Below are 23,428 nucleotides of genomic sequence, written 5' to 3'. Positions count from 1 at the left end.
ACGGTGGCCCCATGATAGATTGAGCAGAGCAGCAGCACTGCACAGGCTCACACATGAACCACATGTACCAACCACATCCTCTGCCTGCAGCTGCTCTGCTCTTACCTGGGCTTCCAGCCACACAGCATGCACCCTCACGCCCTGCCCAGCGCCCAGCGCCGGGACGCAGCTCTGCTATGGCAGGGAATGCCTGGAAGGGTACAGCAATGTGCAGTGGGAGCAGCTTGTCCACCGTTCCCACTTGGCTGTTCCCCCTCCCTGATTGTACCCTAACATCTGCCAGGGTCACGGGAGATGCTCAGGGACCCTGGGGAAGGGGGACTCCTGGGTCATGTCCTGTCCCTGTGTCTTCAGTCTCTGTTCAACAGCTTTACACTGCGCCACTGCCACCGTCTGCCCCACAGAGGCCCATTCCACCCTAACCTGCCCCATCCTAGCCTTGCCCTGTCCCTCAGTGGAAGAAGGCCCTCCATCTACCATGTGATGGCCTCTGCACGGGTCCTGGGTGGGATGAACCTGTGCGCTGAGGATACAGGCAGGGCTGCCTGCTCTGCTGGGTGGGGCTGGCAAATGTTTGTAGCTTGGTTCCTCTTTTCACAAACACCAATGTGCAAACTCAGCAATACTATCTCTGCTGCTGGCAGCCCCAGTCTCATCCAGGGGCAGCTGGGTGACCAAGATGTGCAGACCAAGATGCCAAGAGTCTGCTGGCCACCAGGTCCCCACTGCACCCCAGTGCACATGGTATGGCCGTAGTGTGCACCGTGCAAACAAGCTGGAAAGCCACACAATGCTTGGGCACAAGTGCACGTGCCAGCCTGGGAGGACAGCTTCGGTGGGGGATCTGGGAAAGGGGAAGCCACTCGCGGAAGGAGGATAGCCTCTGTCGCAGGTTTCACTCCTGGTGTTTTGAGTGACAGTGTGCTGTGCTCATGCTCCCTGAAACCCCAGGGACACATTTCCCCTGGGAATGAGCCTCTATGGCCCATATCACACAGTACAGACCCTACTGTCATTTCACATCAACAACTGAAGATCCTGGTCCCATTCCCTGGTCTCTATCACAGCCAAGGCACTTAATTGGCAGGTTTCTCTAGCGTGTGTCAGCTCAGATGCATCCCAGAAGCAGAACAGGACAACACAATTCGATGCTAGTTTAATGATTTTCATCACTTAGCTCCAGCAAGACTGATTTAGAGAAATACTCTAATTCAGGCATGTGCAGAGCAACACAAGGTCACAGCCCCTGGACCACAACTCAGACCCCAGACAGGGCAGCCTCCTGGGAGGTCGGATAACGTGAACCCACAGACTGACTTTGCTGGGGTGAAAGTGTGCAACCTGTGTAGGAAGAGCCCAGAAGAGCTTTGGGGGTGCCCTGGCCTTCCAGCACCAAGGAAACCTGTTAAAGAGCAACTGGAGTACATCATAACTCCTGCTCCCAGGGTCTCCTGGACACACGGGCTTGAGCTCATGGCTCCTCAGATCTTTGCTGGGCAATAGCACCCATCTCCACTGCAGTGAGGACAGAGCATCTGCACACTGTGCAAAGAGAGACCACCACCTCTTGCTCCTAGGGGACATTGCCCACTTTGTGGAGGAATATTTAATTCCTGGCAGAGGCTTTCCCAGCACACTGAGGTTTGCTGTCCTCCACCCCCAAACAGAGCCTTACCCCACCACAACCCAACTAATGCCTGAGTCTCTTGGGCCCTGGTATGGACATCAGCTCCAGTCCACTCTGATGCAGCTATTGCATCCTGCACATGGTATAGGTACACAGCAAACCTGCAGCAGAACAGTGAAACCTTCTCTTCAGCGGAGCAAGGAGAAAGCACTTCTTACCTGTTTCCTGGGGTTCTCCGGAGATGTTGGGGTCTGGGTTTTCCTGCCCCTGTGCTGCTAGCAGAGGTGTGAGGAGGAGGAGGAATGTCCATCGCAGGGCCATGTTTACTTATGCTCCCAGGGCAGGACTGAGGTCTCAGACCCTCTGGCTGCCTCAACAGCACACACATCTGATTGCAAGAAGTGCAAGCACAGAAAGGAAACTGCCACGCAGAGAAATCACATATGGTGCAAGAGGCTTCCTCATTGGAGAGGGAACTTCTGCCAGTGCCAGCGTTGCTTTTGTTCTTCTCTTCTGTGCACCCAGGAAGCTTCACATCCCTTTTGCAATCTAGCTGTTTTCTGATATCTTGTCTGAGAACCACAGTTTTCAGGTTTTCTGGCAAGAGAAGTTACTAGCTGCAACGGCTAGGTTGCCTCCTTTCCTGGCACAGATCTTAGCAGTCCCAGAAGGACTTGTGAGGTGTGCTGGTTCATGGCTGGGGTTTTGCAGGAAGATGTAGCTCCCATACTCACACAGTAAAGTCAAGCAGAGACTACATCAGACAACTGCCACCTTGTTACTGTCTGATAAGAATCATGATAAAAAGGACTTCTAAAGTGCAGTGGCATTTAGTTAGCTGGCAGTGCATGCCATGGGCAGGAAAGCCAAGGTTTTGGCAGGAGTGGCTGGATGCTCAAGACTGGACTGAGATCAGATGCTCAGGAACAAGCTGATGAGAGCTCTGGGGACCTGGAGCCCATGGGTTGTGGCAGGTTGTGTTGCAAACACATGGTGGGAGTGGGAATGACCATGAAGGGGTGAGAAGGTGGCACAGCCATGGCAGTGGGCAGGGAAGGGGCTGCTTGTGAAACTGTGTGGCTGGAGGCTGGTGGCACTGGTCACAGCAGCAGACCCAACCATCAAGAGGTGGCACAGGGCAGGAGTTCATGAACTTGTGCTCCAGCTTCCCCAGCCACCCAGCAGCCCTTGCTGGCTGTGCTTGGCCTGCTTCCCCGCTAAAACACACAGCTGTAGAAAAACAAGCCCTGAAATCTTCTCTGAGGCTTTGCAGCAAGGCTGAAGCCCCTTGTGATGGCCCTCCTTTTTACTGTGGTCTGCAGCAAGGCCCAATACTTCCAAGGCTGGGGTCAGGCTCTGATTTCGGCTGATGCACATCCGTTGTTTGATTTGTACACCCTATGACACCTTTATTCAGCAGCATCGAGCAGGACAGTGTGGGAAGACCCTCTCCACATGCACTCTCCCCAGCCACCCCAAAAATCTGACCCTGAGCGAAACATGCTAGAAGTCTCATCAGGCTTTTTTTTTTTCTGCAGTTACGGTGCCTGAGGGCAGATACTCCAGCAGTCTTTTGCCTCTCAGGGGCAGAGCTGGAATCTGCCTGGCCACCTTCCTTGTGCCTTCCTATGCTCAGAATGGCAGTCTCGGCCTCTTCTCCCTGGTCTGTTTCATCTCTTTCTGCAACAGAGCTGTTAGGACCAGTGGTCTGCCCCAGTAAGCTACCTTTTTACTTACTTTGCTCAGATGTGAAGCTTACCCACAGAGAGCAGGGCACATCCTGGGAGGCAGCTGGGAGGTAGCTGTGCTCTGCCTCAGTGTGGGAGGTTTGTGAGGTGGGGGGAAGCAACTGCTCCCTGCCCCAACAACAGCAGCAACTCAGATATCACCTCTCCCTGCTCCTTGGTGATTCTGGGTCTTTCACAAAATAATCAAAGGGCTGCAAAAGCAAGCTTTATCAGTAGGAATCTTTGGAAAATGAGTAGGGAAATTCCATAAATTAAAAAAGACTGAAAAAAATCACATCCCTGGTCCCTCTGTGCATCAATCCTAGCACAATGGTTGTCAGTTCCTGTGTTAACAGTATATGGCATCTCCACGAGCTCTTCATTACTCCATCTGAAATTTCAAAAGCCGTGGAGGAAGGGTGGCCCAGGCAGTTTCCAGGAAGCCCTCTCATTCTTTCAGTCTTCACACTTCCCTTTGCTTTACATCAAAAAAATCCAGCCTTGATTGTAACCTGGGCTGCACAGAGGATGGAGGGGTGTTGCAAGCCAGTGCCGCTGTCCCCAGTGGGTCCTCCAGCTACATGCTTTGTTCAGACAAGGCAAACCCAAAGCCACAAAGACAGCTTTGGCTTGTTTGCAGCAAGACAGGATGCAGGTGTCCCTGGACGTCTGGGTTTGGCAGGTCCCACTGCCTCCCCTGTGTCACCCTGCCGCAGAGTGCACCCTGCACATCTGGCACAGCCAGGAGGACGGGCAGGGCGTATTTTGGCAGGGTGTAGTCAGAGAGCAATGTCCTGCTGTGATGCCAGGGTCTAGGCATACTGCCATGCATGTGTCCTATTTTGCCACAAACCTCACAGTGCACTGGCATTTGGGCCACACTTTGCAGCAGTCTTGCCACCCTGGGGGATGTTACTCCTTCACTGTGAGGACATGCTCTCTTATTGACCCTACAGACTTTGTGGCAGATGTAAAGCTCTTGACGTCTTTGGAAAAAGGACTGCTGGCTGCTTCTGCCAGCTCTTCTTTGCTCTTTTTTTTGTTTTGTTTTTGTTTGTCTTATTGAGCTTTTACATCTTACCTGCCTGATACTATTTTTTGTCATGACTAGACATGACTTCTTTGAAGGGGCCTGTGTTTCAAATAACCTCTGGCCCTGGCAGTTAGCCCCGCTTGTCCCTCCCTCTCTTTTGATACCAGGAGCCCTGAAAGGCCACCTTAAATCTTTGCAAGCTTGTATCTCTTTGTATCGGTGGTGCAAAGAGGTGTGCATCCCTCGTCTAAAACAGGGGCCCCATTGCTTGGGCCAGGTGTTGGAGAAAAAGGGCTCCTGCCTGTTCCTGGCCTCCTGCCCACAGCTGGAAGTCAGTGCTTGCACCCACATGCACAACTCCTCTGCACGATGCTCTCCAGGACCAGTACCTGCCTTGCTGTCCTCACTTAAATCCCTCCTGCACTGTTGCCCATGGACCGTGTGCAGACGCTGGTGCAGAGAGACTGGCTTTTGCCCCATGAGCATGGCAGCAAGGGGAAATAGGGGCTGTGGGCCAAGAAAGCCACTCGTGGGCAATGCTACCACTGAAGTTCATTCAGAGAAAACCTTGTGGGTTTCCTTGTACAGATGGGGCACTGAGGCAGAGAGGGAGTCAGCAAAGGGGGCGAGGAAGGAAGTCTGCATGGCAGATGCTGATTTCAGTGCTAAGTCCCAGGATGGTGCCGCAACTGCAGCTCTGTCCTTCCTCCAGCTGAAAGGGAACTGGCCTGCGCCCCAGCATCTGGTCTTGCCTCAGATGCTGCCACCAGTGTGGTCACACCAACCAGGGAACTGGGAAGCAGCTCCTGTGACCCCAGACTGGGACAGCCACCACCTCGGGAGCTGAACTCTCCCCAGGCTATGCTGCAGCTGGGCTCTCTGAAAGCTGTCCTGAGAACGCACAAGCTCTCAGGAGTTAATATAAGCTCATACATGGTTTGATTGGCCCCAAAGCTGGGTTGCAGCGCCATCCCCAGCCGGGCAGCCCCTGCTCTGTACTGCCTGGCTGCTGCATTGAGTCTTCCAGGACCTGGGGATGTGTCACTGCCTGCTGAATGCTGGCATGCTGAACATCAGGTCTGGCTGCGAGGAAGAGCGTGAGAAGGAAAGGCATTCCCTTCCCTTCCCCAATATGTGGCTTTTCCTTCAAACACATATTCCCACTTGAGCTTTGTGCTCCCTTGCATAGATGTTGGCCCCTCTGCTGCCCTCAAGTTCGGTGCTGCCTGCAGCCCTTGCAAGAGAAGGGTCAATCCCAGCAGAGCATGAGCCCATTTTCCATCACACCGGTGTTCCCCTCCCTTGCTCAGCTTTTAGTGCCTTAAAAAGCTGCTATGTTAACGTGGTAGCTTCTTTGTTCTCTGTCAGATGCCATGCAGTTGTGGTGATGTGACAGTCACACGTTTCTGCCAGGCCTAATACTGGTGGCTACCGAGTCTGTTCAGTGAGACACCCTCTGCTTTCCCACGAGCCTTCCTGGACGGCAGGCCTTGCAGGTCTGTCCTTAGAAACTGTTTGTGATGTCCTGGCTCAGCCATAGGGTTCCGCCTCTGAAAACAGCTCTTTTGCTGTGGCTGTAGACTCCCAGGGCCTTGTGCTCATGCTGGGGCTGCCTGTTCTGACTCCATGTGCATCCTTGTCCCATCTTTCCCCACCTGTTCTGCCTTGTGCACATCCTCATCCCACCTCTCCTTCCCTGTCCTGACTCCATGTGCATCTCTCTCCCGCCTGTCCCAGCCTGTCCTGCCCACACCTGCATCCCACCATAGATCTCCCAGCCTGTCCCCAAGGAAGCCTGGCAGTTCTCTGGCACTCAGGTGCCTTCTCATTTCCCAGTCTTCCACAGCAGCCTCCGAGAGCTGCCAGCATTGCTTCAGCCCTGACAGGCATCTATGGTCACAGCCTTCCTTGAAGGTGAGTCAGGTCCTGATGACCTGGGCAGAGAAGGTCCAAGGGGACCTGCCAGAACCCTCTAGCACTTGGCACCAGCAGGTCTCTGTCTCTCAGCTGGCACATCAGATTGTCATGCACATCTGGATTCCCACTGCACCCTTAATCCCCCTCCCAGCCATGCTGACACCTCATGCCTTTACCTCCCCCGCTGCTGGATCCCACAGTCCCTGGCCACCACTCCAAAGCAGACCCTCGTACCGTAAAGCTGGGCTCCTCTTTGCTACCCACATGCTGGATGCTCTGCTCCCAGGCTTCATCCCCAGAGCCCAGCACTTCTTTTCTAAGACCTGCTCTGTGATCTGCAAGGAGGCCAGAAGCTGCTTGCAAGGAACAGGAACGGAGGACACTGCTGCTGCTCCAGGACCCTGGACAGGTGACATGAGATGGGCAGGACTGACTATACATCTTGCTGCTTGTCCAGAGCTACCCCTGGCCTTGCTCTACACCTCAGCCCATGCAAGGTGAGCACCAGTGCTGGGGTGGCACCGGTGCTGGGGTGGCACTGGTGCTGGGGCTGGCGACTGCCCTGTGCCTGCTAGGACGTGGGGCTGGCCCTGGCAGGCAGCCTACCACCACGAGGTTGGGAAGGGACTTTAGTTGGTGCAGTAAGAAGGCCAGGGACATGCACTGTTTGCTAGTGAAGTGTTGCTGTGTTTGGGTTCAGGGGAGCACCCAGGGTGGGTCAGGCATGCAGCATGACCATTTTACCTGTTCCCACCTCCTCTGGAGCTGCTCACAAGGCTCTGGGCCAGCATCAATCCCTCTCTCCATTACCACCCACACCTCACAGCACTCACCTTTCTGCTGCTCTGTCACAGGTGAAAGGATGCCAAAGGATGCTGAGCTCCCTGTGTCAGGGGGCTGGCTGAGCTGCCCTCAGAGAATCACAGAATGATCAGGCTTGGAAGTGACCTCTGGAGATCATCTAGTCCTACCCCCTGCTAAAGCAGGTTCTTAGACCAGGAGACTCTCCTCAGACCAGAAGCTTCCTCTGACCAAGGTCATCTCAGGACACAGCAGCACCAGATGGCTTCTCTCCCTCTTCAGCCTGCCCCTCGTGGCCCCACATCCCCATCAGGATCCTGCAGATGACCCTCCGGGACCAGGACACCAGCAGAGCCACCAAGCCACAGCAGCAGTGCTGGCAGCTACTGTCCCATACATATAACTGCATGCCTTCCGGCCTCGCAGGCTTCACAGGCTTTGTGCCCCATGACAAGTTCCTGACTGGGACAGGCTATCTGACAGCCATCAACCATGACCAACTTGAGTTTAGCTGGATGGTCCCAAAGAAGACTTCAGCAGCTGCAAACCCCATTGCAGCAACCCCACATCCAAGCCTCTGACACCCTAACCAACACACTATGCCTCCCCTGCACCCAAGGCTGCCCCAGCAGCAGGCACCCAGCAAGCAGCTCTGCATCAGCTGGAAATCCCCTCTCCTGCCCCGGAGCTGACTCAGCACCCTGCGGGCTGTTTGCTAGCGCACAGTCCCCTTCTCCACTCGGTCCAGGCAGCGCATGTGGGGAGAACAGCTTGGCTCTGTGCAGTTTGTGAGCAGCCCTGGCCATCTATCCTCCACTCTCACAGGTTAATTAAAATAGCCCATGTGCAACCCCTGGCTGCTTGGTGCCTCTCCAAGCCAGGACAGGGGCTTACGTTGCTTCATTTCTGGATTTTTTTTTCTACTGTTTTGACTTACTCCACCACTGCAGACCGTTTGTCTACATCGATGTAACAAACTCAAGTGTGGTGTCCTTGCAGGAAAGGCTGGAGCCTCAAGCAGTTTCCCCATTCTCCCGGGAGCTACTGAGGTGCAAAGGGAAGGGCTGGGCTCTTGGGGCTCATTCCTGCTGGACTTGACATCCAGTACTTGTGAGTCTAAGTTTAAAAGTCCCAGAGCCCTTCCTTGTGAGTGACCTGCAGCCTCTGAGCTGCATGGCCAGGTTGTCCCAGGCTCTGGGTCCCAGCCCCACAACCCACCCTTCACTGCCTCCTTCCCATGCTGCTCAGGACTTCCTTCCACTGCCCACAGGTGACAAGTGCCAGTTTGACCACACCTATGGACACCTTACTCACAACACCCTGGAGAAGCAGATGGTAGACTGTAATACGTGTGAACTCCTGTCTGAAACCTGCTTCTGTCCCTGCAAGCATGCAGAAGGAACAAAGACAAGGAACCCTGAAGAATGCTGTCTCCCTGAGACGTGATCTAGCCCCCCCAGCAGCCTGAACTGACAGCTCTGGTACCTGGGGGCAACCTATCTCCTTCTGAAGGTCGCGTGTTGGCTGTGATGGAAGCTGGGCAAAGCCTGCAGTGCAGTGTCCCAGCAGAGGTAACCCTCATATCCTCCCCAGGGATGGGATGAAATCACAAGACAGGGTAGCTGGGAGCTCAATCAGCACCTTTTTTATTAATATGCATCATAAATAAAGAAATAAATAAAGGCGAGACACCTTGTTCTAACAGGGAAATACAAATTAAATATGGTGCAACGTCTGCTAAGCAATGTACAAGCAGGAGGTAACCTTGCAAGACCAGGGCCCCTCGCCATGGGGAAGCCAGCCCAGGCACGATGCTGCAAGCAGCGTCAACCCGGCCAAGGCACCAAATACTGGCATGGCCTTTCACTAACACTGTTCCCCACCTGATGGGTAAATGAAGATCCCCACCCCAGCAGGTAGCATGAACATGGCAAGGAAGGGGTTGACTGGCATTGCTTCTACCGAGGACCCCCAGCATCCCCTTGTGCTTGTGCACATTTGTCCCCCACCACCCTATGGCACTGCTCAGCAAGACCAAAAACACTACGCCAAGGAGAGCACCACCCCTCCCTCCCCGGCTCCCCGACTCCCTCTGGGAGCACCCTTCGATCTACCTACTGGGAGCGCTGCCCCCAACTCCAAAGAGCACCCCTAGCCCAGTCAGGGACCCTGCCCTCACCCCGGCCCCTCCAACTCCCCCTCCACTGAGCATCCCAGGGCTTCCCAGGCACTGGCTGCCTGCTCAGTGTGGAGGGCGTGGGACCACCCCCCAAAGAACCCATTTCCACACAGGGCGGCACTACTCATCCTGGACCTACGTAACACTGAACATCCACACACCTTCTTCACGACCCCACACACCCCTTTGCTCCGCACACACACACATACCCTGTCCCCCTTCTCTGGCCGTGGCCAGGCACAGCCTCAGCCCTGCAGTGTGGCAGTGCCAGGCCACTTGGCTCGGTACAACACACCAGGCACCACTATAACGCATTAGGACAGGGCTTCTCCAGCGCCGGGGAGCGTCCCTTGCAGCCCCCCATCAATGCAACCCATCAGTCCAGCCTTGCAGAGACCCTGCCAACGCGTAGTGGCTCTACCCCTGCAGCTGATGGTGCCAAGGATGCTGAAGGCTGCAGACTGCACTGCCACCCCCAGGGAGGGTACGGCCAGCATTCTGCACCCTCCAACATGAAACTGAGCCAGGCAGCAGGAGCAGCACTGCTGTGGCAGGGACTGCTTGCATTCCTGTTACGTACAAGTCAATGGCCTACAGGTGCTGGAAGTGACATGGGGTGGAGGAGGCTCAGGCAGTCCCCGGTGTGGTTGCATGCATGGCGATGCCTGGCAATATGAGGTGCAGCTCACAGAAGACCCCACGGGCCGAGATGGCCTTTGGCAGCTGCACAAGGAGGGGCAAGAAGGAACCACCTATGGTTACTGTATTCTGTAATGGCAAGAAAGGTAAGAAACTAGCAAGAAGCTATGTCTGTTCCTCTGGCAGGGTAGGCTTCCCCAGAGGAGCCTCAGCAGCTCATGGTACTGTGCTTGGCCTCCCAGCCACATCAGTAGTCCTCGTCCTCCGGATGGGTGACGTACATGACGGGCACCAGTCCCTTCTCGGAGCCGAGGCTGCACTGCAGCCAGTCACCGTCCACCTTGGAGATGACCTGCAGGATGTCCCCCTTGTTGAAGCTCAGCTGTCCTGCCTCAGTGGCAATGTGATGGCAAAGAGCTTTCACCTCACTGCAGGCAGAAAGAAGGGAGGAAGGATTAGCTCACCACAGGATGCTCACCCTGCTGAAGCCCAGGGACCACTGCAGGCATAGGGGAGTGAGGAAGACCACCCCCTGCCTTCCTCCCCAGCCAGGATCCCAGCTGCCCCCCAGCTTCCCCTCACTTGCAGACTGCAGAGTTGCAGCAGATGGGTGCAGAAGCTGCATCACTGTCCCAAACCATCCCCTAGTCCACAAGTACAAAGGGGGTCAGGTGAACTGCAACAAGCAGAGCTGTGCCAACAACACCCACTGCACCCCAGTGCTTGCAGGACTGTCACATGGCGCCACTCACCAGGGAGGCTGGGGAGACAGCCCCCGGGCTGGCTGTGCCATGGGGGGCACTTCAGGTGGCTCTCGCTGGGAGGGCTCTGGCTCAGGAGCTGCTTCTCGCCACATGCTTGCCCCAACTGTTTGGGCCACCAGCTGGAACACAGATTTGTCCAAGCTCAGCCAGCCAGAGGGCAACCTGTAAGAAGAAGACAGAAGCAGGTAGTGGCAGGGAAGCATACCTGGGGGCAAGGAGCAGCTGCTCTCATGGCAAGGTCACAGCTTAGAGGTCTGGCTCCATGCATGAAGCACACTGTGGTCCCCAGGCTGTCTCCTGGCCGGCAGGGCTCAGCATCCTGCAGATGCACCTTGGCCTATACTGGGAAGGACATTTCCAGTGGCCATAGAAACAGTTAAGGGTATAGAGGGAGAGGCAGTGCAGGGAGGTCTCAGCTACACTGGGAACTTCATGCCTCCTCCTCCTCACCTGTTGCGTACAACAGGGACGGCTCCATGTTCCGTTCTCATTATGTGTTTTTGGGAGGGATGACTTGATGATGGGGGGCGTGCAGCCAGGGCCCTTCCCCTGGAGAGGGGGCTTAGGACCTGAGGCAGCGGTAGAGCTCGGGCAGAACAGGAAAGCCCAAGAGGCTGACTGAGCAAGGGTAGGAGCTGAAGGGGACGGTGGTGTGGGAGGAATTAAGGCAGGCTGGCAGGGGTGACAGACCTCTCTGTTCACACACTGCCTCCGATGTACCACTGTGTGTAGCCCAGCAGTCGGCTGTTGGCCTGACTTCCACCTGCACTACTGTGACCACAGATGAACCAGCCCTCCCCAGCCCCAAACCATCCCTGCCCTTACCTGTTAGGCTGCCTGGGCTCTTTTTGAACTTTCCTGGACCCAAACAAGTGTCCCCACTTGATGGGCTGGCTGCCCTCTGATGCACCGGTGCTGCTCTCCTCTTGCAGGACTGGTGCTGCTCCCACTCTTTGCTGAGCCCCCGCCTCCTTCTCCTTGCTGCGCTTCAGCTCCGTAAGCACGGAGTCTGGGGGACTGCCCATCCAGAAGGGCCAGCTCCGTTCCTTCACCTCTTCACTGACCAGTACCTGCTGGGGCTTTTCCAAGGGCTCTTCCATGGCTTCAGGACTTGGCTTGCCGGCAGCCTTGGGCTTCTCCTCCAAGGTGCCCTCAGCAATGGGGCAAGCTTCTGCACCCTCCACCACCCCTTCGCGGGGAGGTGGTGCCTTGCGGGCCTCTGCTGACCTAGGCACAGTATTCGAAGTCTTCTTCTCATAGCGGATGAACTTCGAGCCTTCAGCTGAGCCCTCGATGTAGATCTGAGAGCTCTGCATAAGCTGGTACCACCAGCCTGCCTGCCTGTCCTTCTTCCTCTCCCACGTGCTCTCTCGCATCTTCCTCCGCTCTTCCTCCCTGTCGCTGTCTCCACAGGAGGCCCCCACACCCTTGACCCTCTCACTGGCAGCTTGCTGGGGGCTGTGGCCTGGTGAGATATCACCATCTCTGGCACCCACTTTGCATGCTTCAGGGGCAGTGCTGCAGCCGTCGGGGTCCTCACTGCTGCCCCGCGTCCGCATCAGCTGCAGGGTGGAGTGTGCGGAGAGCAGCAGGTCCTGCTTCACACGTAGCAGCTCCTTTTGCTGCTGCTGCTCTTTGCCCATCTGCATCAGGTGGTGCTCGAAAAGCAGGTCTAGGTTGAACGGCAGCAGGGAGAGAGGCTGGAGCAGGAGCAGGAGCTCCTCGAAAAGAGGCTGGCACACGCTGTGAGACAGGCACAAAAACCCCACCGGCTGGTAGTGTGCCAGGACAATATCTGTAGGGCAAGAGACATTAATTAGAGGCCCTTGCCACTTTCACCAAGCCACCAAGAAGCTGTTGACACTGTAGGGAATGGAGCTGGACACTAGTTTTTGTCACAGCTGTGGCTGCAGCGTGAGGCTCGGCACTGGGTCAGGTAGCACCAGGTGCTCTGTGAGCTCCTGGCAAACTGGCCCAGACCCTGCAGCACCAGCCTGGCAGACTATCCACTGGGATGACCTCTGCTGCAAAATACATAAGAGTAGAGTGTGAATAAAGAGCATGAAAGGCTTTGCATGTATTAAAATTCTCTTCCCACCTCCTGGAGATGAACAAGGAGCTGTGGATCTGGCCAACACCGGTCCGCTACGGAGAGGGGTGTCAGGGGCAGCTGAATACAGCCTTTCCAGAGACACAGCTGGGCTGAACTGGATCCTAACAGAAAATGGGCTAGTATTTCTACCTGCAGCATTCACCCTTCGCTTCATCCTGCAAGGTCAGGTTGGATGGAGCTTTGAGCAACCTAGTCTAGTGGAAGGTGTCCCTGCCCATGGCAGGGGTGGTGGTGGAAGTAGATGATCTTTAAGGTCCTTTCAAACCCAAACCATTCAATGATTCTATGATTCATCTGACCACATCTGCAGTGCCGCCATGCTTCAGCTTTCTTGTCAGGTCTCACTCCCAGGGACAACGTTGGGAACAGGATTTATGGCTATTTAGCCCCATTGAGATAACATACAACACAGACAGGACGTGCACCTTATCTCTACCCCCTTTGCCTGGCCTTCCTCATCCTGACAGCCCTAGCTTTTGCTTACACTTCCAGCTCTTAATGATGTCTTGAAACAGATGGTCTTCTGCTCCAGAAAACCAGGATGCTTTCTCTTGCCACACTGCTCAGCGAGTCTGCTCTCCTGTCTGCTCCAGAAAGAAGTGTTGACTGCACACACAGACCTGGGAAATGTCTGCTGACAGCCCCCAAATCTGCCAGAAGATACTGGGCTGGACTTCTTAGAGTGCACAGGGCCCTGGGCTGAGCACAGGCTGAGCAGCAGCATTCTCAGGAGATCCAGCAGGTTGAGTCTGTCTCACTGTGCACTTAGCACTTAGTCATGCTGCTTGTAAGCATCAGGCAGCTTGGTCGTGCTGCTGAGTTATCTGCACACTTTAGAAACATTTCTGGTTGAAAAAACAGATATATCCAGTAAAATGTTTGGGCTTTTGTCAAGAGGTTTTCCTTTCCATTTCTTTCCATTTCCCATGCCTGAAGGGTTTCAGCTAAGTGTGCACATCTCCATCTGTACAAAGCTCTTAGGCACCGAGCAAGGAACACAGAAATTTGGAGAGGGTTAGATCTGGTCTCCTGCGGGTAGACTAAGGGATCTGCATTGGAGGTGATACCCTTCGGTACCAGCTGCAGCTGGGAAGGACATGTCTGGCCAGGCTCACCTGGAGGGAGCTGCATGGAGCTTGGACTTCCACCTGGAACTTTCCCAGTAAATTGGGTCTGTGTATACTCTGGTCCTTCAGCTCAGAGCAGAAGCCCAGGCTGAGAGAATAACAAAAGAAATGCAAGCCCCTCCTGTGCTCTACACTGTGCAGAATTTGTCCCCCACTGCAGCCCACAGCCCTCAGGCTCTTACCTTCATGGTTGTAAAGATGGTTGAACCAGAACTCCAAGGACCGAATACTGCAGGAAGGGAAAACAAGCAGTGAAATAAAGAAAGAAAGAAAGAAAAGAAAAGAAAGAAAGAAAAGAAAGAAAGAAAAGAAAAGAAAGAAAGAAAAGAAAGAAGAGAAAGAAAGAAAGAAAGAAAGAAAGAAAGAAAGAAAGAAAGAAAAGAAAGAAAAGAAAGAAAGAAAGAAAGAAAAAGAAAGAAAAGAAAGAAAGAAAGAAAAGAAAGAAAAGAAAGAAAGAAAGAAAGAAAAAGAAAGAAAAGAAAGAAAGAAAGAAAGAAAGAACGAGTGAAAATCGATTCATCCCCTTCATCCTTTCTGTTTTACAAAAAGAAGTGTGGCTGGAAAAGGGCATTTATTTACACAGCATGAGCCTGTGAACCTCAAGACCTAGTGAAAGGACAGTGGCTCACTTTCATTAGCATGCGCTAATCACAGTCACCCAGATTGTCATGGAGCCATCCAGTTTGCTTTACATGAGGCATTCCACAACCCTAACGCCTAACAACCATGTCTCCAGCGAACTTCCTCACCATTTAGCTCCTAGGTCCAGGGCTTAACTTAGTTTTTCTGAGAAGGGCTCACATGGAAGAGGCAAATAATTTACAAACATAAGACTACTGCTGCAATCTTGGCCCAGAATATGCTGGTATCTTGTGCCAGGAGGGGAGACCTGGGCTACCCTGGGTGGGGAGAACAAAGCAGAGCTTGCTCCTGCTTGCAGGGATCCCCCAACATCTGGAGAACTTGGGGACTCTTGCTACTGCCAGGGCTCTTTCTGACCGCTGGAGAGGGGCAGGGAAATACAACCCTAGCAGCGCTCATCCCTCCACCGTCAAAAAGACATTGCTGCCACCTTCTGTTTAACACTAAGTGTAGTATGCACACTCCTTATCCAACCTGGAAGAGCCAGTCTTGACTCCTGGAACAGGGCAATTTCTCCTTCAGAGCCTCATGCTTGTTCACTGAAGGCCCGCAAAGCGGTGATGTAAGTAGGAATTTCCAGGAGTAATGTATGCATGTGTTATGTCTAACCTTGTATGAACCCTGACAGATTCTTCCCACCTAATGTTCTGGGGCTAAACCAAGCTGACAATGTCCTTCAGTGGGCTACAGCCACTCTTCTCACTCCTGACCTGGCTGGGTAGGCTTTGATCCTTCTGGAGATCCTTGAGGCTCACAGGTTCTTCCTTCCCTCACCTGTAACTGGGAAGCAGCTTCCCAGGGTTCTTAAGTCTTTGACAACTGTGCCTGCCTGCAGTCAAGGACCAGCACCTGCTGCCAGCCCTGGGCAGTGACATGCAGCCAGCCCAGGGAGCCTGCTTACTTGAGGAGGCCAAAGATGAATGCGTTGAACCTCATGGTGTGGTTGGTGAGCTCCGTGTACTGGCTAATCTTGCTATAGAGGCTGTGCAGCAGCTTGGTAGAGGGGCCTATGGAGAGAAACAAAACTTTGAGATTAGTTGTGGTCACCAAAGCCAAAAATGACACCATGGGGAGGAGCATCAAGGCGAGGGTAGACTTTGGCTGCGTGCCCATGCCTGTATATGCACTGCTCCTCCACCAAACACCAAGATCAGCTCACTCCATCCCAACAGTTAAGACTCCACAAGGGAGATGGGCTGTGTTCTGTCCCAGACTGCCACTCCAAAACTCTGGGAGGGTTTCAATACTGCAAGGACCTGCCTCCCAGACTTCAGGGACAATCACGGCCCTTGGCTCAAAATCAGCAGGTACGCAGAATATTATGGGAGGTGGTTATAATTCGGAGTGTCTGAAATCACAGAGGTAAACACAGAGCTGGAGATTTGCCTCAAACAGGGTGGGAGGCTTTCCAGCCCTGCATGTAAATTCTTCATGATGCAGAAATCAGTGTGGCCCTGCCATCTGTAACCTCAGAAAGGAGTGAGAGCCACTGCCACAATCCAGGGTGCACCCTGGCACTAGCATCAAGTGCAGGTGTTGTGGGCATCCTTGAGCCAAGTAAGCTGTGAGTGCAAATTCTCTTACAGACCAAACTGAAGCACAATTCCGCCTTATACAACAGCTGTGCAAGGCTAAAGATGGTCTAGAAACACCCTGAAAACTTAGAGGGGGGGAAGAGGATTTTTTTTCCCCCTTTTTTTCATTTCTAGGGCCTGTTATAGGAGAATTTGGAAATTTCAGGGGAGATGACAATAAATATTTGGGCAGAACACAGCACTGGCTCTCCCATCTTGCAAGAGAAGGTCAAGCTGCACCCTGTTCCATGCAGGAGATGGATGGGTATCAGTCTGCATTCCCAACCTTATAATCAACTTCCCCTAGCACCTCCCAGCAATAATGCGGCAGTACCACAAAGTAACGGGCATTGCTGCATGCCCTCCATACCTAGCTGAGTGGATGCCTCCACCACGCTCCAGGGGATGTTCCTCCTCTGGCCAATGATCATGTCCAGGACGTAAGCCTTGAGCCCATCACTCAGAATGTCCCGGACAGCAGGGCACAGGTATTTCAGGATGAGGTGCCCCACGTTGGGGCTCACGGAGCTGTTCCCAAGTTTGGCCTAAAGGAAAACAGGCAACAGGGAGAGTGTTGGTAACTGCTCTACAACGTATAGATGCATGCAAACAATCTAGCCCCACTTGCCTACTACAGACACCCAGCAGGCAATATCCAGTCTCTCATGACGCCCAGCAGCTCCTTGAACTGGCAGGCTCTTCTTCACCCCTGCTGCCTCATACACTGCTTCTGGACTGCTCCCTGTAAGGGCTGCCCCAGGCTAGGACAAGGCAATAGTTTAGGAAGAGAATATCCCAACTTGGGAAGAGGATATCCCAATTATAAGGGATGCCTGGTTCTGCCTACAAGTACAACAAGGCTGTCCTGCTGGAGGAAGAAAAGAGTAGGGGATTTTTCTGCTGCTGTAGATTTTCTTGTTGCTATTTTTGAACCAGAAAGCAGCAAGCCACATAGGAACTACCAGCTCCGAGGGGTTAAGGAACACTTAACTCAGTGACATGCCATGCTGTAATTCCTAGGGATTACTATAAATAAACCGGGTGAGGGCAAAATGGATGGACAGAGCTCAGGTTGAGGTGAGGAGCACATAAGAGCCCAGCACCAGCAGAGCAGGGGCATATTCTGCTGCATACAGCCTTTTAGCTGCTGAGGAGTCTACCCAAACAAGTCAGCCTCAGGCCGTGCATGTCACGTTGGTGGTCCCAGGCAGTGGTGTTCAGGGCACACAGATTTTAGCAGCTGAGCTGGAATTACAGTAGCTAGCTGGCACAGGTCCCCAAAGGCCCTGAACTGAGATTGAACTTCTGGGTCAGGAATAATCCCGTCAGATCCACGGAGCGTGGGAGCATCAGGGACGAGTGCTGCCTTTTGACAGGTGAATGCTCAGCCCTTGGTGCACTGACATAATGAAACCCCAGGTCAAAACCACAGCACTGTCTGGTAAGCAAAGTAATGGGGGAAAGCTGCCATCATTCCCCAAACCAACAATGCGAGAACAGGGAATTCACTGTGAAGCCTTAAAAAGCTGTGGGAATCCCAACAGCTCCGGTTAGGCTGCACAGCAATCTCTGCATCAGCAACCGTTGTAATTAGGGGCAAATTACCCTGGCCTCTGAGGTAAGACTGAATGGGCTTGGAATCTGTCCCAGAGAGGTTTCTCCTTGGGGATGGCACTGCAGGTCATTGTTGTCCAAACAGTGTCACATTGCTGCCACAGAGTCCCCTGCCTGAAGCAGAGCATTCAGCACTGAGAGGAGGCACCACAAACACGCTGGGTGTCACAGGACTGCAGACACTGCCTGGTACAAACAGAAGCAAACTTGCTGTGCTTCTGTGTTATTCCAGAAATGGGAGAGGAGGGGAGCACAGACCAAAGACAGCCAGTCCCACGGACAACCCAGATGCACTCTGAAGCTAGTGGGTTCATGGTAGGACTACAGATGGTGCCCCCCTGTCCCAGATGGGCAATGAGTGATGCACTTTTTTATCATTATGGAGCCCTGTGACACATCGAGGGAATAGGGAGATTGCTTTGTCCTGGCACCAGTGACAGAACAGAATCAGGGAATGTGTGGAGGAGGGACACACAACTCTGTACTGTATGAGAAAAAAGAGTTGGTGTACTGCATCAGACCAGAATTCCAGCTGGCCTTGTATTCTTTCTTATAAAGAGCCTTAAGTAAGTACATAAGAAAGAGTCAAACCAGAGCAAACTTATATAATACTTGCCCTTAATACTCTCACAGCCTACAACTACTTTCAACTCAGAGAATACCTAAGCTAGACATTATTTCCCTGTATTCAATAGACCTCAATGAACTTCCCTTCCCTGTGTTTTTCTGATCTTCCTTTAATTCCATGTACTCTTTTGGCAGCCCAGCATCGGGCAGCAAGAACTGTCACAAATTTATTATTATCTGCTGCACGGCGTACCATTGCCTTTGTTTGGTTTGTTCTTGGTACTGCTGCCTTCACTGGATACCCTGCAGTTTTTGACTACAGAGGATGGAGGGGCAATCTTTCTCCATCCTCTCCATGTCACTCATGATGTTGAAAGCAAGACATACCTTCACCCCTGGATCCCTGCTGGTTCCAAAGTGAGCCACAATCAGGTCAACAGCAGTGTTGATTGCCTTCACCAGACCTAGGGGGAAAGAACAAGTCAGAGAGCTGCCTAAGGGGCTCTAGGACAGACCCTAGGACAGACCAATGAAAAAATCAGGCAGGGGCATTTCAGGCCCATGTCAGAATGTGTGACCTCTCTACCAAAACCATGCAAAGCTTCTCCAAACTCCTCACCAAATCTGTGCTTGCAGGTTCCAACACTCACCAGCCCAACAGCAGGACAACCTTTTTAAGTGGCTGAAGCATAAGACACCCTGTCAATATTCCCGAAGGACATGGATTGTCACCTCCACACACCATCCCTTGAGGGAGCAGGGATGAGGACTGGGGCAATTAGTCTTTTGCTGCTTTGATCCTACACAGTGGCGGGGCAGAAGCCATGCATTTGTCAAGCTATGTAATGACGTTCAGTAACAAGCCAGTGGTGGGTGATCTGACACCTGCATCAGTACAGTGCAAGAACAGAACTGGAAGAAGGGAAAGCTGTCATCTCCAGTAATCACCAACACAGAGATGGCAAAGGCAGGGGAGCCCTTCTGCACATCCCTTGCTCCTGAAATGATACTGAGTTAGCTGTCAACAACCCAGTCCCCAATGCTGCCTCTAGCATGGGTCTCACCACAGCCATATCTAGTCCTGCTTTGAAATCCTTCCTTCCACTCTTTTATATAAACAATTTACCAGGTAGGACCCATTAGACCTTTTACCTAAATTACAAAATGTCAGGCTAGCACATCTGCAACATCACGCAGATACACAAGTCTGTCCTTGCATACTGAGACAGGGATGGCAGCCTGCTGCGCCTTAGGGTCATACTCCTGTGCCTGCCTGCTCTCTCTGCTCTTTCTTGTGGACTAATGATCCTTTCTAATCACACTTTCTGGGACAAGCAGCTCAAAGATACTCCATGGCACATTGCATGGTGCAGACACCACAACAACCTGCCATGGAAACAGCCAGCAGTCCAGGGGGACACGTAGTTATGATGCTGCAGTAGAGAAGGACAGGGAAAGAAATCATTATGTCTATAGAGATGAGATGAGACAAAGAGAAGCACTGTCTCATGCTGCACTACACCACATTCTCATCCATGAGAGATGCACAGACTCACCTTTCTTCTGCAGCAAGTCGATGGAGATGGACTCTGTGTTGCCATCTGGGGAGAGGCAGAACTCAGCAGGGGGTTTCTCTGCTAGTGAGAAGTAGTCAGGGAAGAAGTCAGTGTAGGTAAGCTGGAGTTGCCTCATAGACTGTCCTGCAGGGCCAAGACATGGGGGAGAAGGATCATACCACAGCCTCTCCCACATGGTTCGCTTTTTCCAGAAGCAACCTGCACCAGCAGCCGTCTTCACCCCAGCCTGTCCAAGGCTGGGACAGCAAGGCTACAGGCTTTTTACTCTCCCAGCAATGGTTTGCAATGTGAGCCTGTACAGTTCAACCCCACGGTCCACCCAGCATCTAGCTCCACCTTGACTGGGAGCTCATGGGCACTGGAAGGTGCCGTGGGAGGTTCAACCTCACAGCCTGGTGCTATGGGAAACCTTGCTGCACCAGTCTCTCAGGGCTGCTGTGTGGACAGCCCCAGCAAGTGGGGTTGAAAGCAGAGCACAGAGAGAATCCTTACTTGTCACACAGAGGCATCCACAGGCAACAAACTACATGTCTCTGCCTGTCCCCTGGGATGGCCTCTGTTTTCAAGAGGTGACTTCTGCAGCAGCTCCTTCATGTGCTCAGTTTCCATCTGGTCAATTCCCCAGCCCTGTGCTACGCATTTTCCCATAAAGGAGGGATGGAGAAACTGGATTGGCAAAGCGAGGTGTAGAGCTTTGTGGAATTCCCTTCTCGACTTGAGGCTGGCCTGAAGAATGCTCTCCCTCCCACAGACAGACAACACTGCTCTCCCCAGAGGGCTCTCAAAGGTTCAGCCAAAAGCAGCCTGCCCCTCTTAGCCCTTCCTGCACAGGTTTTGGAGAATAGGGAAGACATAAAGGGCAAAGCAAGAAGACAGAGTCCTGTGGAGCACTACAGTGCTGCCAGCTGCCCCATGAAAGCTATAGCCCAGCACCTAGCATGCTGCCAGGGTTGGGACAGACGCTGTGGGGCACAGACATGGGATTTCCAAGGGCCACAGCTCCTGTGTTAGTCCAGGAGCACTTGCTGAGGTCTCAGCAGGCTCTTGGGCCATTCACTTTCCCCTTCAATCCAGCCCAAAGCCGGACCTCACTGGTCTCAGCTCATGGAGAAGAGGGGAGGCACCACACAGATTGTACCCGTCAGTGAGGCAATTTTCACCTTACTCTTGTACCCCTCAGCCCCACTGCGAGTAGATGCATCATTCCTCCTGCTCGGAGCCCGCAGAGCAGTGATGAAGCCAGGCTGAACCTGAGCCCCAAGGTCACCTCCCAAGACCCCCCAGCAGAAAGGTGGTGCGCACCGTTCAGCTTGCAGTGGAAATGGCTGGTGTTGAGAGTGCCAGGGAGCTCAAAGATGGGGTTCACCCAGTTCAGACGAGGCTCTTGCTGCCTCCTGTCTAGGCTACCTGCTAAGCCAGGCAGCCCTGAAACGCGGTCCAGACCCAGGGGGTTCCTCCGCCTGTACTCCCGCCACTTCAGCGCTTGCGGAGAGAGGTGGTTCGCTAGGAAGTTGCAGACAGTGAGCACCAGATGGGAGGATATGCACAGATGGGAGGACATGGAGGGGAGATGGGGAGAGAGAAGATGAGGAAGAGGAAGGACAGAGAAAGAGAGACAGCACATTAGTTAAAAGTCCAGCAGTGTTTCAGGACATTAGCACATGTACATGGAGGAGGCAGAGGCCACAGCCTGGCAGAGCATGGCAGGAGCCTGCGTGGCCTCGTGGCTGCAGGCATAGAGGGATCAGGTTTGGGGCACCCCCAAGGATGCGGCATGGGGTGCTGTAAGAGCAGAAGGCCATGCTGCCCTCTCCAGAGGCATAGCGTAGGAGTCAGGACTGCAGGGACAAGCTCTTAGCATAGGGCTTCCTTTTGCAGACAAAGCGATGGTAGGGGCTGTTGGGCACTGCAGCACCCTGGGCTGTGGCTATAACGATGGGGAACCGCCATAGCCATAGGGAGCTGGAGATGTTCCAGAATAGCACGTCCTGGTGGACGGGTACCTACCATTGACAGGCCGTATTCCCAGGCTGCTCAGGGGACCAGAGCTGTTGCTCTCACTGCCACTTCTCCAGTGGGGATCTGCATGGCCTCCCACTCTGCTCACGGGCATACCACCCACCGAGAGGGGCGGGAGGGACCCACTGTGGAGCTGATACTCTGAGAGTGGTGGACTTGGCTCCAGCGGTGCCTCCTTCTTGGGAACCAGCTTGGGGTTCTCCTTTTGTCTCAGGGCATCAGCTTTGGTGGATTGGGAGGGCTGCATGGTGCTGACGGCCGGGGAAGACCTCGTGGGAAGCAGGCTGGCGGAGATGGGGCAAGACCTACTTCTGGGGGGCTGGCCCTCTTCAGCTCTTTCTGCCGTGGGCGAGGAAGAGGAGTCCATGCTTTGAAAGAAAGGCACGTTGCATCGCACAGGAGAGTAACTCCCGAGGGGGGACGGCCGGGTTGTCTCAGGGGCAGGCTTCTTAATGCAGCCATCATTGCGGGAGGCAGCTCCGTCTGCTGAGCGCTGGGTCAGAAGTGTGCTGTGGGCTTGGCTCCCCGCCACGGCTGCCTGCTCTGCCGAGGTGGCCAGGGCCGAGGACTGGGAACTGGAGATCTGTTGGCTGGCAGGTCGGTTGCTGGACAAGCTGTAGAGTTGGGAAAGGCTGGAGGCAAAATGGCTGTGCAGGGCACGGGCCTTGGGTGGCTTGCTGAAATGGTGCTGGAATACAAAGGGCTGGATGGGCAGAGTCGTGGGACGCTGGTCCTTGCTGTAGCGTACCACAGGCTTGCTGTCTGTGCCACCACCTTTGGGGAGAGAAAGGGGTACGAAGTGTGAGGACAGGCAGAGGGACAGCCATCATCAGCCCAGCATATCGCAGGCAAAAGGGAGTGTGGTCTCAGCTGTGAGAGGAAGAGGATGAGCTAGAGGCCAGTGAGACACAGCGTGGTTCGAGTCTGAACTGGTTACACACATCATGAACTGGGAAAGTAAAGACATGTGGCCCCAAATGCAGAGTTCCCAGCTGTTTACAGCTGTCTGGAAGAGTAGGACGCTGCACCAGGAGCTTGTCTCTCCTTGTAGGGTCACCAGCTTCACATCCCTTCCCCATCCCTTGCTCCCAGGACAGCACAAAGTCATGGCCCCAGGCACCTGCCTTCACCCTCTCTCCACCCTGGCAGTACCACAAAGACATGGCCCAACACACTGTGGTACCGTCAGATTTCTTATCCTAAAGGACTGTCCCCTCCCACATGTGCGGAGATCTCACCCAGCTGAGCACAAGCATTGCATGCAATAGCATCACAGCCCTGCATCCCGCGTCGCACTTGGTGCTGTCGGAAAGGCTGCTTGCTTCCCCTTCTCCCTCCCTCCCTCCCTCCCTCCCTCCCTCCCTCCCTCCCTCCCTCCCTCCCTCCCTCCCTCCTTCCCTCCCTCCCTTCCCCCCTCCCTCCTTCCCTCCCTCTTCTTTCTCCTGTAACAGTCTCCCCTCTGAACACACAGCTCCCTTCATTCCCCTGCCTATACCAGACCTAAGCAG

At 53.8% G+C, this 23,428-nt stretch overlaps 2 protein-coding genes across 18 annotated transcripts in view; both read right to left on the bottom strand.

The window, feature by feature from the left end:
• Window positions 1-7,686, bottom strand: part of LOC308056295 (receptor-type tyrosine-protein phosphatase alpha-like) — a 33,324-nt gene extending 25,638 nt beyond the window's left edge. Inside the window, exon 1 of one of the 4 annotated variants that reach the window (XM_080371428.1) lies at window positions 1,846-7,686. In XM_080371428.1, coding sequence (XP_080227554.1) covers window positions 1,846-1,948 — 103 coding nt within the window. In that variant the 5' untranslated portion in view covers window positions 1,949-7,686. The remainder of the gene's footprint in view (window positions 1-1,845) is intronic. The other 3 variants (XM_080371430.1, XM_080371429.1, XM_080371431.1) reach the window with 3 other exon arrangements.
• Window positions 7,687-8,728: 1,042 nt separating this feature from the next.
• The window catches only part of RUSC2 (RUN and SH3 domain containing 2), a 62,874-nt gene continuing 48,174 nt past the window's right edge, over window positions 8,729-23,428 (bottom strand). For 12 of the 14 annotated variants that reach the window (XM_080371421.1, XM_080371426.1, XM_080371422.1 and 9 more), the window contains 10 exons: window positions 21,909-22,694; window positions 21,204-21,404; window positions 19,881-20,024; window positions 18,712-18,788; window positions 16,514-16,688; window positions 15,471-15,576; window positions 14,110-14,156; window positions 11,513-12,482; window positions 10,676-10,849; window positions 8,729-10,351 (listed from right to left, as the gene is read on the bottom strand). In XM_080371421.1, coding sequence (XP_080227547.1) covers window positions 10,171-10,351; window positions 10,676-10,849; window positions 11,513-12,482; window positions 14,110-14,156; window positions 15,471-15,576; window positions 16,514-16,688; window positions 18,712-18,788; window positions 19,881-20,024; window positions 21,204-21,404; window positions 21,909-22,694 — 2,861 coding nt within the window. In that variant the 3' untranslated portion in view covers window positions 8,729-10,170. The remainder of the gene's footprint in view (window positions 10,352-10,675; window positions 10,850-11,512; window positions 12,483-14,109; window positions 14,157-15,470; window positions 15,577-16,513; window positions 16,689-18,711; window positions 18,789-19,880; window positions 20,025-21,203; window positions 21,405-21,908; window positions 22,695-23,428) is intronic. The other 2 variants (XM_080371416.1, XM_080371418.1) reach the window with 2 other exon arrangements.

This window comes from Falco punctatus, assembly GCF_963210335.1.
Source record: "Falco punctatus genome assembly, chromosome: Z".
Classification (NCBI taxonomy): domain Eukaryota; kingdom Metazoa; phylum Chordata; class Aves; order Falconiformes; family Falconidae; genus Falco; species Falco punctatus.
This window is presented reverse-complemented; position numbering and strand designations above follow the sequence as displayed.